Source organism: Dipodomys spectabilis, unplaced genomic scaffold, assembly GCF_019054845.1.
Source record: "Dipodomys spectabilis isolate Male_0828 unplaced genomic scaffold, ASM1905484v1 ptg000388l, whole genome shotgun sequence".
In the NCBI taxonomy this organism is placed as follows: domain Eukaryota; kingdom Metazoa; phylum Chordata; class Mammalia; order Rodentia; family Heteromyidae; genus Dipodomys; species Dipodomys spectabilis.
In genome coordinates, this window is record NW_024871065.1 from 1,470,623 (window position 1) to 1,485,408 (window position 14,786).

At 44.5% G+C, this 14,786-nt stretch overlaps 1 protein-coding gene across 1 annotated transcript; it reads right to left on the reverse strand.

The window, feature by feature from the left end:
- Window positions 1-423: 423 nt before the first annotated feature.
- On the reverse strand, window positions 424-3,391 carry LOC122096759 (nuclear pore-associated protein 1-like). The gene is made up of 4 exons (XM_042667319.1): window positions 2,956-3,391; window positions 2,589-2,765; window positions 2,211-2,501; window positions 424-2,159 (listed from the first exon to the last, which is right to left on the reverse strand). Exons 1-4 carry the CDS (start codon window positions 3,389-3,391, stop codon window positions 424-426), a joined length of 2,640 nt encoding a protein of 879 aa, XP_042523253.1.
- Between the last annotated feature and the right edge of the window lie 11,395 nt (window positions 3,392-14,786).

Here is a 14,786-nt window from a genome sequence, read left to right on the forward strand (position 1 = left end):
TGCATTTAATGCACAACAGGGATCACATTGATGGAGTCATTAGGTGGTTGCATTGTAGGCACAGTTAGGTCAATAACTGGTGTTTGAAAGGATACTGGTTGGCTCAGAGAGAAATTGTTGGATTGCCCACTGAAAACTCCAAGTGTGGGGTCTGGAAGAGCACTAGCACTAGGTGGATGGCCAATATTTGTTGCAGGAGTAGCTTGGATCAGGGATGTATTAGTGTCATGAGAGCCTGTGCGTCTGGAGATTTTCTTGCCAGGAGTTTTCTGTCTGGCAGTGTTGCAAACACCAGAAGAGTCACTACAAGAGGTGTGCTGGGGAGTAATATCAGCGTTCACTGCGGGCACAGGCATTGGCATGGCCATATGTCCTGTTTGTATGTTGGTGGCACTAGATGGTTGCATTGTAGGCACAGTTAGGTCAATAATGTGTTTGTAAGGGTACTGGTTGGCTCAGAGACAAACTGTCAGGTTGTCCATTGAAGACCCCGACGGTGGGGTGTGGAAGGGCACCAGCACTAGATGGATGGCCAGTGTGTGGGCTAGGCCCCGGCATGTTCTGGGATTGTATAAACTGACTGTGGGAGTCTTGGTTGCTGGAAATAATGCCACTGTGTGGCACATGGGCAGGAGCAGAATGGTCCTGGTTCACTACAGAGAGGTTGTTTGTCAAGACGGTTGGAGATGGATAGATTGAAGCCTCTGAAGGAGGTGTTGTATCCATCATATCATTGTCCATGAATAGTTTCGTTGGTGTGGAAGAACAATTTTCAGGAATAGGGACAATTGCTTGCTCCATACTGGGAAGAACCCGAGGTCCATAACATATCGGAAGAGAGGGATTGTGCAACTGCTGCACAAGAGGGATCACATTGACAGAGTCATTAGGTGGTTGCATTGTAGGCACAGTTAGGTCAATAACTGGTGTTTGGAAGGGTACTGGTTGGCTCAGAGAGTAATTGTTATCAGGTAGTCCACTGAAAACCCCAAGTGTGGGGTGTGGAAGGGCACTAGCACTAGATGGATGGCCAGTATTTGGGCTGGGTCCCTGCATGTGCTGAGACTGTATAAACTGATTGTGGGGGTATTGCTTGCTGGAAATAGAGTCACTATGTGACACTGTGTGCTGTGGTTGCACAACAGTGATGGAATTGGTGGAATAGTGATCATTTTGAGGGACCAAGGTTTGGGAAGAACAGGACCCCCTGGTAGGAGGTAGGTTGGTGGGGGCTAGCCCCATCCCAAGTTGCCCCTGGTACAGACTGCAGGGGATTTGGGGAACTGGATAGGTATAGGGTGTTGCAGGGGCAGTGGGGTCTGGGCCCACGGTGACATGGCCCTGAGGTGGACTGCAGAGCGCCTGGGGTACTGGTGGGCTGGTGGGCACTGGCCCATTCGGCAAGTGTCCTGGTTGCAGGCCATAGGGAACCTGAGGTACTGGTTGTGGGGGAGGTATAGGTGGGCCGCTGGGTACTGGCCCATTCATAAAGTTTCCCTGTTGCAAGCTATTGGGAGCCTGAAGCAATGCACAGGAGTCAATGGTGGAGACTTGGGGAGATGAGTAAATGACGGCTGCAGATGGAGGTGTGGTATCCATCTGAACAATATCTTCATCTGTGGCCGGCTGCAGGCTCACATGACAGGATACACTGGGGGCGGCTGTAGCCAAATCAGTGGTGGTAGTGTTAATGGGAAGTGGGACTACAGGAAGGGTGGAGAAGGGAAGAGGACAGGAATCAAGAGAAGTAGCAGTGTTAGATTCCTTTGTGCAGGGGAGAAGGGAATAAACAGGAAGGTAAAGTTTGGAGGAGAGAGAAGTGGTAGGAGTTGCAGCTCTCATTAAAGGAGCATGGTTTCCATTTTTATCATTTAGAACCCCTAGTTGAGAAGCTGGGGTACCAAAAGGAGGAGAGTCTGCAGGAGGAGCCAAAGAGGAAATGAGGATTTTAGGTGCTAGACCCTCGTTAGAGTTTGATGAGGGTGCTGGCACAATGTTGGCCCCAGCAGCCTGCTCTTCCACATTAGTGGTGTTGAGAAGAGCTGGGATGTTTAAAGTGCAGGTAGGCAGGGTCACGAAGACATAAGTCTCTGAATCAGATGGAGGAACAGAAGAGGCAGTGTTGATGTCACTGCCATCTGTCACTTCTGTTCTCCTCCCTGATCATTTTGTATTACAGATTTTACTGTGAATAGACTGAGTGGTGTTACAAATGTCCACGTCTTTCTCCATGTCCATGCATGGAAGTTTAGGAGGTGGGGGAAGCTCACTGCCACCCCACTGTATTGGTACTGGCACAATCTCTGGCAAAGGAAGAGCTGATGGCAATGCTGCTTTCCTTTTGGATGCTCTGCGAGCTGCCAGATTTGGGGTAGTAGGGCTTGCTGGTGGTCTAGCTGTGGGTGTTTCAACTGCCACCCCCTTCACTGACTCCAGGGAGTCCTGTGGTGGACGAGCTTTGGGCTTTACATCCACTGCCCCCTTCGCTGACTCCTGAGAGTCTGGTAGATGAGCTCTGGGCTTTCAACTGTCCACCATCTTCGCTGACGCTTGGGAGTCTTGTGTTGGATAAGCTTTGAGCTTTTTACCCACTACCCCCTTCGCTGACTCCTGGGAGTCTGGTGGTGGACTTGTGGTTGGCTTTTTGCCCTCCACCACCTTACCTGACTCCTGGGAGCGTGAGCCATTCGGGGGTTCGTTTTCACCCAGCTTGTCTGCGGTGGAGCTTTGCGAGCTAGGAATGTCACAGCCATGAGATTGGGTAACTAGAGGAGACACAAGTACCTTTTCATTCCTTTCCACACTGGGAAGAGTCCCCGGCTGGGGAGTAAGGCAGCATCAATTGAGAGTAAGTCTCTCCTGATGGTCACAGAACGGCATGGTGCCTTTGCTCCATTGCTAGGTCTCCCCTCCCACTGGCCTGTCCCTGATGGTCTCCCTGAATTTTGAACTCACCCTCTTGGCCTTCAAACTCTGCGCTGCTTGAATCAGGAAGAGGGACGTCCCACGGCATCTTGGGCACCACAAGATGATTGCGCGGCCTGGGTGTTGCAATTCGAGGTGTGGACTCGAGCTGACCCGAAGGGGTGCTTGGGCTTCTGGGGGTTTCCAACCCCGAGTCTCCAGTTGGCAGCAGAGGCGCAGGTCTTTTTGGCGATCGCTCTGGAGACGCTGAAGGGCCCTGCCCCCGGGTGGTGTCCGAGGCCTCCGGCAGAGGGCACCTCCTCTTGGGGGCCCTAGGTGGACGGGCTGGTGGTGGCGCTGGCCTGGGAACCGGCCTGACCTTCCTACAGACAGGGCAGCGTGCAGGCTCGGGTCCTGCTCTGCGAACCCACCTCGGGAAGGTGAGGCCGCGCAGCTCAAGATACGATTTACTGAGAAAGTTTCCCATGACGGGGAAATATGTGCGAATTATCAGCTATGAGAGGGAGGAGCAGCAGCAGCGATCCTTCTCCTCGGGTCGCTGAGGACGCACTGCCCAGCTTGGCCTCTGTGACATCACCTGCCCATTCCACAGACCATGCGTGCATGCGGAGGGTGAGCAGCAGCCTCAAAGGAACGTTTGAACCCCACATTCTTCTGATGGTCACACAGATGCTAGTGGCCCAGGCAGCCCCTGGCCTCAGCATGAATTGGGAAAGCTCTCCGCCCATCTACCTCCTTGCAATCCTAGTATCTGAGTTACTATTTCCATAGTCCATCCAGGACCCTCCTCCACATTTCTTATCTACAGTGAGCACAAGCACTTGTCCACAGGCATTATCTACTCACATCAGGCTCCAGGGCACCAACTGTCATCACAGCTTCATGCCCCTCTCTCTTGGACTTGAATCTTGCACACTAAATGCATTTCGTTTAGGTGGAGGAATTCAACGGTGTTGTGGAATTCCTGTGGGCTTTTTGCCCCCCACCACCTTACATGATCCCTGGGAGTTTGATCAGTCTGGGAGTTGGGTTTCACCCAACCTGTCCTTGGCACAGCTTTGGGAGCTGGGGATCTCACAGGGTAACTACAAGAGACACGAGTATCTTTCAACATTGGGAAGATTTCCCTGCTGGGAAGTAGGGGAGCATCCACTGCATATCTCTTTGGATGTGTGCTAAAGAAATTCAGCAGCCTGTTATTCCATATAAATACCAAGCTAGTTTTCTGGTCTTTATGGAAGGTGTTGACAAATCATACGACTCATTGGTTTGCTAGCAAAGAACAGAACCTAATTTGGACTTTATGAGACACCAGTTGGGTGTACTGTTCAAGAACATTAGGGTCAAGTTAATATAAGTTTAGATTTCCTTATGCCCAAGACCAGAGTTCTCTTACTGGAGGTGTGGACAAGGGATATATACATAGGATGATTGAAAGAGTTATAAATTTCACCAAGATAAGTAAAATTGGAAAACACGTACCCATGACTTTGTCTTAGTTATATCTTGTTGGTTTGACTCCCTACATTGCAGTCATTGTCTCTCTTATAATTATTTGTGTCACCATTATGCAGAGATCTCAAATACATGAGTAACAGAAGGCTAATGAAGTATATATGTATATACACATACATATATTTATATGCATTTTCTTGAAAATAACATGAACACAAAATGCATATCTATCTGTCTGTCTGTCTGTCTGTCTGTCTATCTATCTATCTATCTATCTATCTGTGTGTGCTGTTTTGTGTTTGAGTCAGGGTATTTAATTCATCATTCTCCTGCCTCAGATTCCCATGTGTCAGTATGCCCAATTTACTGTTTTAATTTAAAAATCTATTTAAGAGAACATTTACACATTGCACATAATGACAACTGTTGGTCATAACAACCATGAATTTAGCTTCAGGAATGTACGAATCTGATAGGTTTGAGAATTCCCACCAGAACACACTAGTATTTTTCTAATTGGTGACCTGGTGTGTGATTTCTGTCCACATCATCCCCACTGTTCTAGGAAACTGTCACAGTCTAAAAAGTAAGGAAACATAATATAAAATTACAAATAATTGGTCTAAAACTCTGAAATATTATTTCATAGAATGAGTATCAAAAGGCCTGACTTAAAATAAATTGATGACATGGAATTATATCTAAAAATGAAAGTCAAATTAGGAATGATATGTACTGAAGAGGTTTATATCTTTCATCGCTTTGTAAAAGAGAAAAAAGTGGCCTGCTAGAACTTGGAGAAGTTACTTATTCTCAGGTCACAGACAGCCAACAACCAGAGTCAAAGTCTGAAAACTCTTCTTTCAGATGCAAGTGCCCTGCAGGGTTAACTATGAATGGAAGGAAAATACAGGACAAACCAGGAAGTACAGGCTCTCACTTGTCATCCTAGCTACTCAGGAGAGTAGCCATCCTATAAAGAAAGGTTTACAAGTGTCTACCTCCAATTCACCAGCTAAAAGCCAGACTTGGGGAGTGGTTCAAGTGGTAGAGGGTCAGTCATGGGCTGAGAAAGAGTGATAGATGAAACCCTGGCACTACAAGGCAGATGTAAAGCCTGTTTGTTGTTCTACAGTTCTGCAAACTTCAGTCACCATGGGACCATACATAAAACAGGGTTTGTGAAGGTTTATAATCATGTTTCAAATCATTGGGGTGACTAGAAACTGACAGTAGACTAGAGACAACAGTTTCATATATTATTTAATTCTTACCAATAAAAAGTGAGAACAGTCCATCAACTCCCTGAATTTCAAAGACAATGGTAGGATATTAATTCTAAGTTGAAAAAAGATGAAGGCACCCTGTAACTTTCCTGAGATAATATGTAAAACTGATAGACTTACTTTTGCCCCAATTCTCCCAAGTTCTGACTTAGAGCTCCTTTCTGGGTTTTCTTACCACTACTTGGCTGGATATTATTTTCAACGACATGCACAAAGCTAGAGACTGCTGATACTATGGAACTTCCTTTCATCAAAAGCCCCTAAAGCAGCTCTGATAGTCTCACTAAATCTCTTCAAGCACAATGACAGCAAGGTATACTTAGGATACAAATAGTTTCCTGTTAATTAAACTTGTATATGAAATCTTCAGATTTTCACTATGATTAAACAGAGTAAATACATTTTTTAAATTTATTCACATAGAAAACAAAATGCTAGCTGAATTGAAACATTGTGCTAATCTTAGAGAGAATTTCAGTGATCACAGGAGAACTAGCTAGTGTTTTAAATCAAAATGTTCAACATAGTGGGCCTGAGTATTTTAACCTCGTCTCATGGTGTCCCTTCCATGAAGTCTGAAGCTCAATTCCTTCCTATTGAATTTAAGAGGGCCCTTCCTTCTTTCCTTTCTTCCTTCTTTTCCTCCTTCCTTTTTCCTTCCTTCCTTCCTTCTTTCCTTTTCTTCTCTTCCCTTCCTTTTCTCTTCCTCTTTTACGTCTTCCTCTTCCTTCTTCCTTCCTTTCTTTCCCTCTTGCTTCTCCAACTTCCCTTTTCCTATCCCTCTCCCCCTCTCTGTTTTTCTCCCCTTCCTTTCCTCCTTCTTTCCCCACTTTCATTTTGGGTCTGAGATCAAAGAACCCATGCTATATTAATATTTGTTGACTTTACAAACAATGCTAGACAATTCAAAGTGTTAAAAAATAAAGTTAAAACAGGACAAGAAACAGTCTTCAAATATTCAATACTAAGAGCTAGAAACAGCAAAGAGCTACTGTTGTTACAAGGTGGAGTAGAGAACAGGAGCAAACAATGTACTATGGTATTCACAAAAGCAATGAAATTAACTTTAGGAAGTATCATCCATGGCATATCAGCATCCTAAATAACATGGATTCTAGGTATGAGCCACCAGTGCCTAGTTATGTCCTTTTATATAGAGTTGCAATGATCAGGGTAGCTGCTCTTGCTTGTGGATTTAGAACTAAAATTCTTATTTTCTTTATTTCTATCAAGTACACAGCAGGAGATTTTAGTACATTATGTGGACATTTCTGTCCTCCATGCTCCATTTTTTTCCTCTTCTTTTTCTGACTAGTAGCTTGAAGAAAGATCTGATATGTCTAAGTAATTTTCTATTTTCTTTTCTTTAGATAGAGTGATTGTGACTGGTCTGGTTCTGAGGCTTGGACCTCAAAATTGTTTCTCCTTTGGCTTTCCTAAAGGAATCTGTAATCATTTTGATCCTGTACTAAAACAAACAAGTGTATTTTATACCTGATGCTCAACCTTGGAAGACATATGTGTTTCCTGTCTCTCTCACATGACATATTTTCTCTTGACTCAAAGGCTTTGCACATCCTTCCTGTGTTGACTGATAAAAGTCCTTTTTTAATTCCTTCTTCTCAGTTCTTGACATAAATGTTATCTCCTCAGACATATCAGCTCCTGGTGAAGCAACCCTTCCTCCATACTCCCTCATCTTCTCCTATTAAATATTCTGCTTTTAAATAGAATAGTATTTAGGGGTTTTTTGGGGTCCAGTCATGGGTCTTTGAACTCTGGGCCTGGACGCTGTCCTTCAGCTCTTCAGATCAAGGCTAGCACTCTACCACTTGAGCCACAGCACCACTTCCGGCTTTTTTTTCTGCTTATGTGGTGCTGAGTAATTGAACCCAGGGCCTCATGCATGCAAGGCAAGCTCTCTACCACCGAGCCACCTTCCCAGCCCTAGAATAGTATTTAGTACAAAGTTAGTGCTTAAGCATATCACATTCAAAATGTTGGAAATGGTATGTCACCTATATTTAACTACTATTTCTTTTTTGCCACACATGTTTGCTACTACTCACAAATGCAAGTGTGATACCTGGGAGAGAGCCTGGTTGGTGCCAGGCAATAACAATTTAAACTAAACCCTCTTCTTTCTAGCTATTACCCACCTGTGCAAGCAGCCCAACCTACTTTCTTTGCTTCCATTGCCAAGGCTTAGATGGGAAAACCCAGGGAGAACCTGAATACCACAATGCAACAGCCTAAAAGCAAACCACAAAACAAGACACTATCAGGGACTAGGAGGCAAAGATGATGTGGATGCTGCCCTGTCTCCCTAGAAACCTGGGAAGTGCTTCAAATCCTGAGGATCTGAGCATGCCCAAGAAAGAAATGTTTGATAAATAAACTGATATCATTCTGTCCTTTCATCTGAGAAACTCATCCAAGGTCAAGCATAGTGTTACAGATAGCTCTAGGGTCATGTCATCCAACACAAAAATAACTCTTTTACCATATCAGGCACTTATAGTTCATGCTACCTTTTCTGTGAAAGATCTTCCACTTTATTTCTGAGGTTAGAAGTATATTTCATTTATTTTAAATCCAGAGAGAAAAAAAATGAACATCCACATTGCACACATTAGAACATATAGAATATTTTTTAATCAGAACCCTTTCACAAGTCTTGCCATTTTCCAAATCCAAAATCATTTTGTACTGCTTGAAAGCCAGCTCTAGCATTGCTAGCAGAATTATACATGAGGTATACATTTCTCATGCTGATGACTGCATTCTTCTTGGCCCAGTTTCTTAGACTTATTTTGTGTTTTAATTATGACCAAGATGTATTTGGCTCATTTGATGAGGATCCCTTTCTCTATCTGTTGATATTGAAAATATAGAATAAGGAAAACAGCTTGTTACCTTGTGTGGCTGAATTCCTGACATGTTATTTACTTTTTAATCTATTTCACATAATAAGAAAAACTACTACCAAGATAGGTAGTATTCAAAAGGAAATATTACAGAAATGTGGGTTGGAGGGAAACAGTAATTGTTCAGTTTCATTTAGTTCAGTTCTTGAATTTAAATTTGCTTTAGAAAATGTGATTAGGCTACAAATTTTACACTATAGTATTCATGCATTCTATAACAATATGTAAGAAGGCCAAACCTGACACAGTTAAGTTCTATTTACAATATTCAGGTAAATACGTGTAAAGTAATAGCATATCTTCATTAATGAATATCTAATAAGACTTTATTCAGGGTATTAGGTATTCATAGTATATGTTTTTTAAATTTCATTGTTATAAAACACAGGCTTCTCTATTTTTAAAAAAATCTGGTTGCTATTTACATAGATTTCATTTTTTAAAAAGTCAAAACATCCTATTCTTTATGATTAAACAGTATCTCAATGTATTTATAAAAGATAAATGATTTATCCATTTATTTGCTGTTAGTCAACAAGGCAGAGTCTACATTCTCTACTGTGAACTGTGCTACTACAAATACAGGAGTGTAAGTATCTCTAATGTATGCTGATGTACACCCCTTTATGGCCAGGAGTGGCAGAGCAGGATCAGATAGTGGTTTTGTTTTTCATTTTCTTTTTTTTTTTAATTGTGAAAATACTGTACAGAGGGGTTACAATTACATGGGCAAGATATTTTTTTTTTTTTTTGTCGGTCATGGGGCTTGAACTCTGGGCCTGGGCGCTGTCCCTCAGCTCTTCAGCTCAAGGCGAGCGCTCTACCACTTGAGCTACAGTGCCACTTCCGGTTTTCTGGTGGTTTATTGGAGATAAGAGTCTCACAGTCTCTCCTGCCCGGGCTGGCTTTGAACCGCAATCCTCAGATCTCAGCCTCCTAAGTAGCTAGGATTACAGGCGTGAGCCACCAGCACCTGGCTATGAGTACATTTCTTATCAAGCATTGTAGCCCCCTCCTTTGTTTCACCTTCCCATCCCTTCCCATCCTCTCCCCCGCCCCCCACCCAATCTTCCCCGCCCCCCACCCCCCTCCCCACAGCAAAGTTGTGAAGTTAGTTTTTGATATAACGACTTGTACATCTCATTGTTGCAATGGGTCCACCTGTATCCCTAGTTAAACGATTTGTTTTTCCCCTTCCCCTCCACAAATTATAACAACATCAAATACAGTGAAAGAAGGGGTTATACTGTGGGGAAGGGACATACAAAGCAACAAAGAAATAATCTTATAAATGTGTTAGAAACAATCGCATGAAAGAAAAAAAGACATTTGAATACATATCTTAGGGTTCATTTCCCTAACATCACCTTATCTGACCTTTTCTGCTTGACTCAGACATATACCAGGTACTGCAAATAAGGGAAACCACGGGACCTATGTTTCTTTGGGCCTGGCTTACTTCACTTCATAGAATTTTTTCCAAGCCTTTCCATTTCCTAACAAATGGGCAAAGTCATTCTTTCGGATGGAGGCATAGAATTCCATTGTGTATAAATATCACATTTTCTTGATCCATCCATCTACTGAGGGGCATCTGGGTTGGTGATTTACTGTCTCATTGCAGACCAAAAGGCAATGACCAATTGACCACAGACCAAACCTCCAAAGTACTGAGCCAATGCAAATCCTTTATCTTAACTCCTATGTTCCCACAGTGATAGAAAGCTCACAAGCAAAATGTGAGATCTTTAGTGTTACCAGGCATAGTGGGGAAGTAGCATGAAGTTTCTGAGAACCACCAACTGTGTCAACTCAATTCACTGTGTTGATCCAGCCAAGGAGCAGCGGAGACCCTGTGTGTCTGCACTACCCGGATGAATTTCATCCCTTCTGCTCTGCAATCCAGTGGCCTGTCTACTCCAACCAACCACAAAATGCCAAGCTGTCTCTCTCCAATGCAAATGCCATCTTGTTACCACCTGCCTAAAGCACTTAAAAGGCTCCTACATGGCCAGAGAATAAAGCCAGAACTGGGTGGTAAATGCCAGCACATCTCCCAGCTGCATTTCTGTCCACTTTCCATCTACCCATCCACCCATCATCCATCTATCCATCATGCACCCATCCATCATCCATCATCCATCCAAGTATCGATCCATACATTCAATCATCCATTTACCCTCTATCTGCCATCTATCATTAACCTATCTACTCATCATCCATCATCCTTTTATCATCATCTACTCTCCCATCCACCCACCCATCATCTGCCCATCCACCATCTTTCCACCCATCCACCCATTCATTCATCTACTATCTACCCATCATCCATCCCTCCACCTTTTACCATCATCCACCATAATCCATCCATCCTTCCATTTATCTACCCACCCATCCATCCACTCACTCAACTATCCATCATCTATACACTCATGCATCATCTACCCATCATCCATCATCCACCCATCAATCATCCATCTGTCCACTATCTACCCACCCACCCATGCATCTATCATCCATCCATTCACTTGTTCATTCATTTAAACATCCACTCACCAGTACACACAGACAGAAAGACAGACATGACCACTTAGAATTAAGCATCTATTGGATTGCAGAAATCTGAATTGATGAGAAGGAGAGGGGTGGTTGCTTCTTTGCTATTGAGGGGATGGACCAGAGGGAGGCCTGGTGCACAGAGTCCTAACCTCCCCTGTAGCTGGGGTGCAGTCTCCTCTGGAGGGAAGTCTCACCTCCAGAGAGTTCATTTTGAAAAGATCAAGGACCCTCTGGATTTAAGGACCATTTGTCTACCCTCTACAATAACAAAGATGTTAATGTTACCCACCCCTTCCTTCCCTCCTGGCCCACTGGGAGTGATCCTCATGAGAGAGAAGCTTGTAATTCACCCCAGAAATAATCACAGTACAAGTCTGGGGACATGGCTCAAGTCATACAATGTCTGTCTAGCAAGCACAAGGCTCAAGTTCAAACCCAAATATCAAATACACACACACAAACACAATTATGTGGTGACTTACACCTATAATCCCAGACATATATATTATAGATATTATATAATATATATCCTATATATATATATATATATATATATGTATACAAAAGGTTCACAGACCTTAGCTCAACATACAAGCCAGACATGGTGCTTCATGACTGTAATCTCAGCTATGCAGGAGGTATAGATAGGAGAATCACAGTCAGCAGTCCACTGGGCAAAGATGTGAGATCCTATCTGAAAAATGAACAAAAGCAAAACTAGCTGGGATGGTGACTCAAGTAGGTCAATACTTGCCCAGAAGTACAGGGTCCTGAGTTCAAACCCCAGGAAAGAAAGAAAGAAAAGAAAAGAAAGAAAAAAGGAATGAATGAGCCGAGCGCCAGTGGCTTACGCCTGTAATCCTAGCTACTCAGGAGGCTGAGATCTGAGGATCGCAGTTCAAAGCCAGCCCGGGCAGGAGAGACTGTGAGACTCCTATCTCCAATAAACCACTAGAAAACCGGAAGTGGTGCTGTAGCTCAAGTGGTAGAGCGCTCGTCTTGAGCTGAAGAGCTGAGGGACAAGCGCCCAGGCCCAGAGTTCAAGCCCCACAACCGCCAAAAAAAAAAAAAGGAACGAATGAAAGAAAGAAAGAAAGGAAGGAAGGAAGGAAGGAAGGAAGGAAGGAAGGAAGGAAGGAAGGAAGGAAGGGAGGAAGGAAAAGAGGAAGGAAAGAGGAGGGAGGGAGGGAGGGAACAATCCTGTAGCCTCAGTACTAAGGAGCAGGGAGGCAGGCCTGTGATGTGCTATGTATACAATATTGACTATTAATTTTGATCCAAGACCCATTAAAATGATCTGTTTTAATCAGATGCCAGTGTTCCATCACATGCGTGGCTTCATTAGCCATTTATCTGGACAGTACCTCATTCTGAAGTTTCCCTTAGTCCTCCCCTCCGTGTCATCCTGCTCAGCATATTTCATCCCAGAATGCAAGTAAGTGCTTCATTGTTCTGGACTCACCATCATCAATAGTGAATGGCTTTGCCATCTTCAGGCCAGCGCCTGGGGCTGAGTCCAGCTGGCTAAACTCCAGTGGCTGAGGAAGAGAATTCCTGGGTGGGTAGCTTTCTCCAGCCCATCCTGTCTACCAGGTGGCAAAGTGAAAATATTTGGTGGCACCAGAAGGGTGTCAGCGATGCCTGAAACAGTGCGTGTCTCCTGGGGAGACAGTGTGCGCTTTGCTCCTGCCGTGGGTCTTCCCATCACTGGGGCACCCCTCTCTGCCTGGGACAATTTCCTGGCATTTTTCTTTAGAGCATATTTAGTGCAAATCTATTCTATGCCCTCTTGCACTGGATCAGATGTTCAAGAATGTCCTTGCAGAAGGAAAGGGACTGAGGGGAAATGTTGTCAGTGCTGATCACCTTGTATGGCCAAAGGGAGCAGCCAAATGCCAGAGTTGAAGAGGCAGAGCAGCTGGAGGGCCTCAGCCTCAGGGATAGAAGGGAAAGCCTCCCTCTGAGGCTGTGGGAATTGCCCAGTCTTTGAAAATGACTTCCCCCACGAGTCTTATGTGAATTCCATCCTGAAATAGCAAAGTGGGGAACAGCAACTCTGGTTAAAAATCAGGGAAGGAAGGAGGCTTTGGGTGTAAGCACGTGACATGTAGTTGCTTAATTAATTAATTGATAGGCATGAATTCATTCCTGCAGTGTGACCAAGAGTGATTTTTGTTTGGTTGATTTGTTGGTTTGGATGGTAATGGGAGTTGAACTCAGATACTAATCTGGTCTCCTTTTCACAGTCTACAAAGAGGTCGGCTAGCCAGACATCCACCATCAAAGGGTCCATGATTCATGCCTAGAATCCTCGCCACTCAGGAGGCTACGATCTGAGACTCTTGATTTGATGCAAGCTGAGGCAGACAAATCTGATAGATTGTTAGTACCAATTAACCAACAAAAACTGGTATGGCTCAAGTGGTAGAGCACCAGCCATGAGCAAAAAAAGCTAAGTAAGAGATTGAGGTCTAGAGTTCAAACCCCAGTACTGAACACACACACACACACACACACACACACACACACAGATCTGAGATACATTATATATAACATGCTATGATTTTCTGCTTTCTAAAATCAGGCAAAAGTTTTCAAGGTCTCTAATATTTCATGAGTTTCACTGTGAGGACCTAGGCCTCAACATCTTCAATTATCTTATAACAAAGTTCCATTGCCCTTCCTGTCTGCTGCTCCCCAACCCCCCTAACCTGGCCGTTTCAGCCCTGAACATGCACTTGGTCCACAGCCCACCACACACACCTATGGCATTTCCTCGCTTTGGCTCAACACTTGCTTCTGTTTCTTGTCTGTGTTAAGAATCATCTGACTTGGGGCTGGGAAGGTGGCTCAGTGGTAGAGCACTTGCCTTGCATGTCTGAGGCCCTGGGTTCGATTCCTCAGCACCACATAAGCAAAAAGAAAAAAGTCGGAAGTGGTGCTGTGGCTCAAATGGTAGAGCGCTAGCCTTGAGCTGAAGAGCTGAGGGACAGCGCCCAGGCCCAGAGTTCAGGCCCCATGACCGCACCCCCCCCAAAAAAAGAATCATCTGACCTGCCACCACCCAAGAACACAAGTAGGACCCTCAAATGCCTCAGAAGGACCTGAGAAAACATTGTTTCCTCATCAGCTGACTTTCCTCAATGACAGCTACCAAGAAGCCACAGGAACCTTGTCCAGAATCAAAGCGATACTGGGAACTGTCCCAGAGCTGCTGCCTTTAGAGGGCTCAGCCTCCTGTCACCTTCCTGCCCCGGCCCCCACTTCTCCCAGTCTCAGGTGATAGCAGCCTTGCCAACAGCAAACCTCAAGCCCAGGACTCCATGTACCATGGGGGCAGAAAGCAAATGTTTCCTCAAAGTGAGGGCCCCGAATCCACCTTAAAAAAACACCTGAGAAAATATGACCTTGGATCCTGACAGCCAGAACTGAAACCATCTTACACTTTTGTACATGGGAACCCATACGGGCAACTGGTCCCTGCCTCCTCCACTCCCTTCCAGAACTAAGAATTCAAGGAAGGATGGACAGGAGGCAGGAGGCAGGAGGCAGGCATGTGGCATGTTTGTTCTGGTTTTGTTGTCCTTTGGCAGGACTCCCTTCGCCCCTCCACCAGGGTACTACCAGGATATCA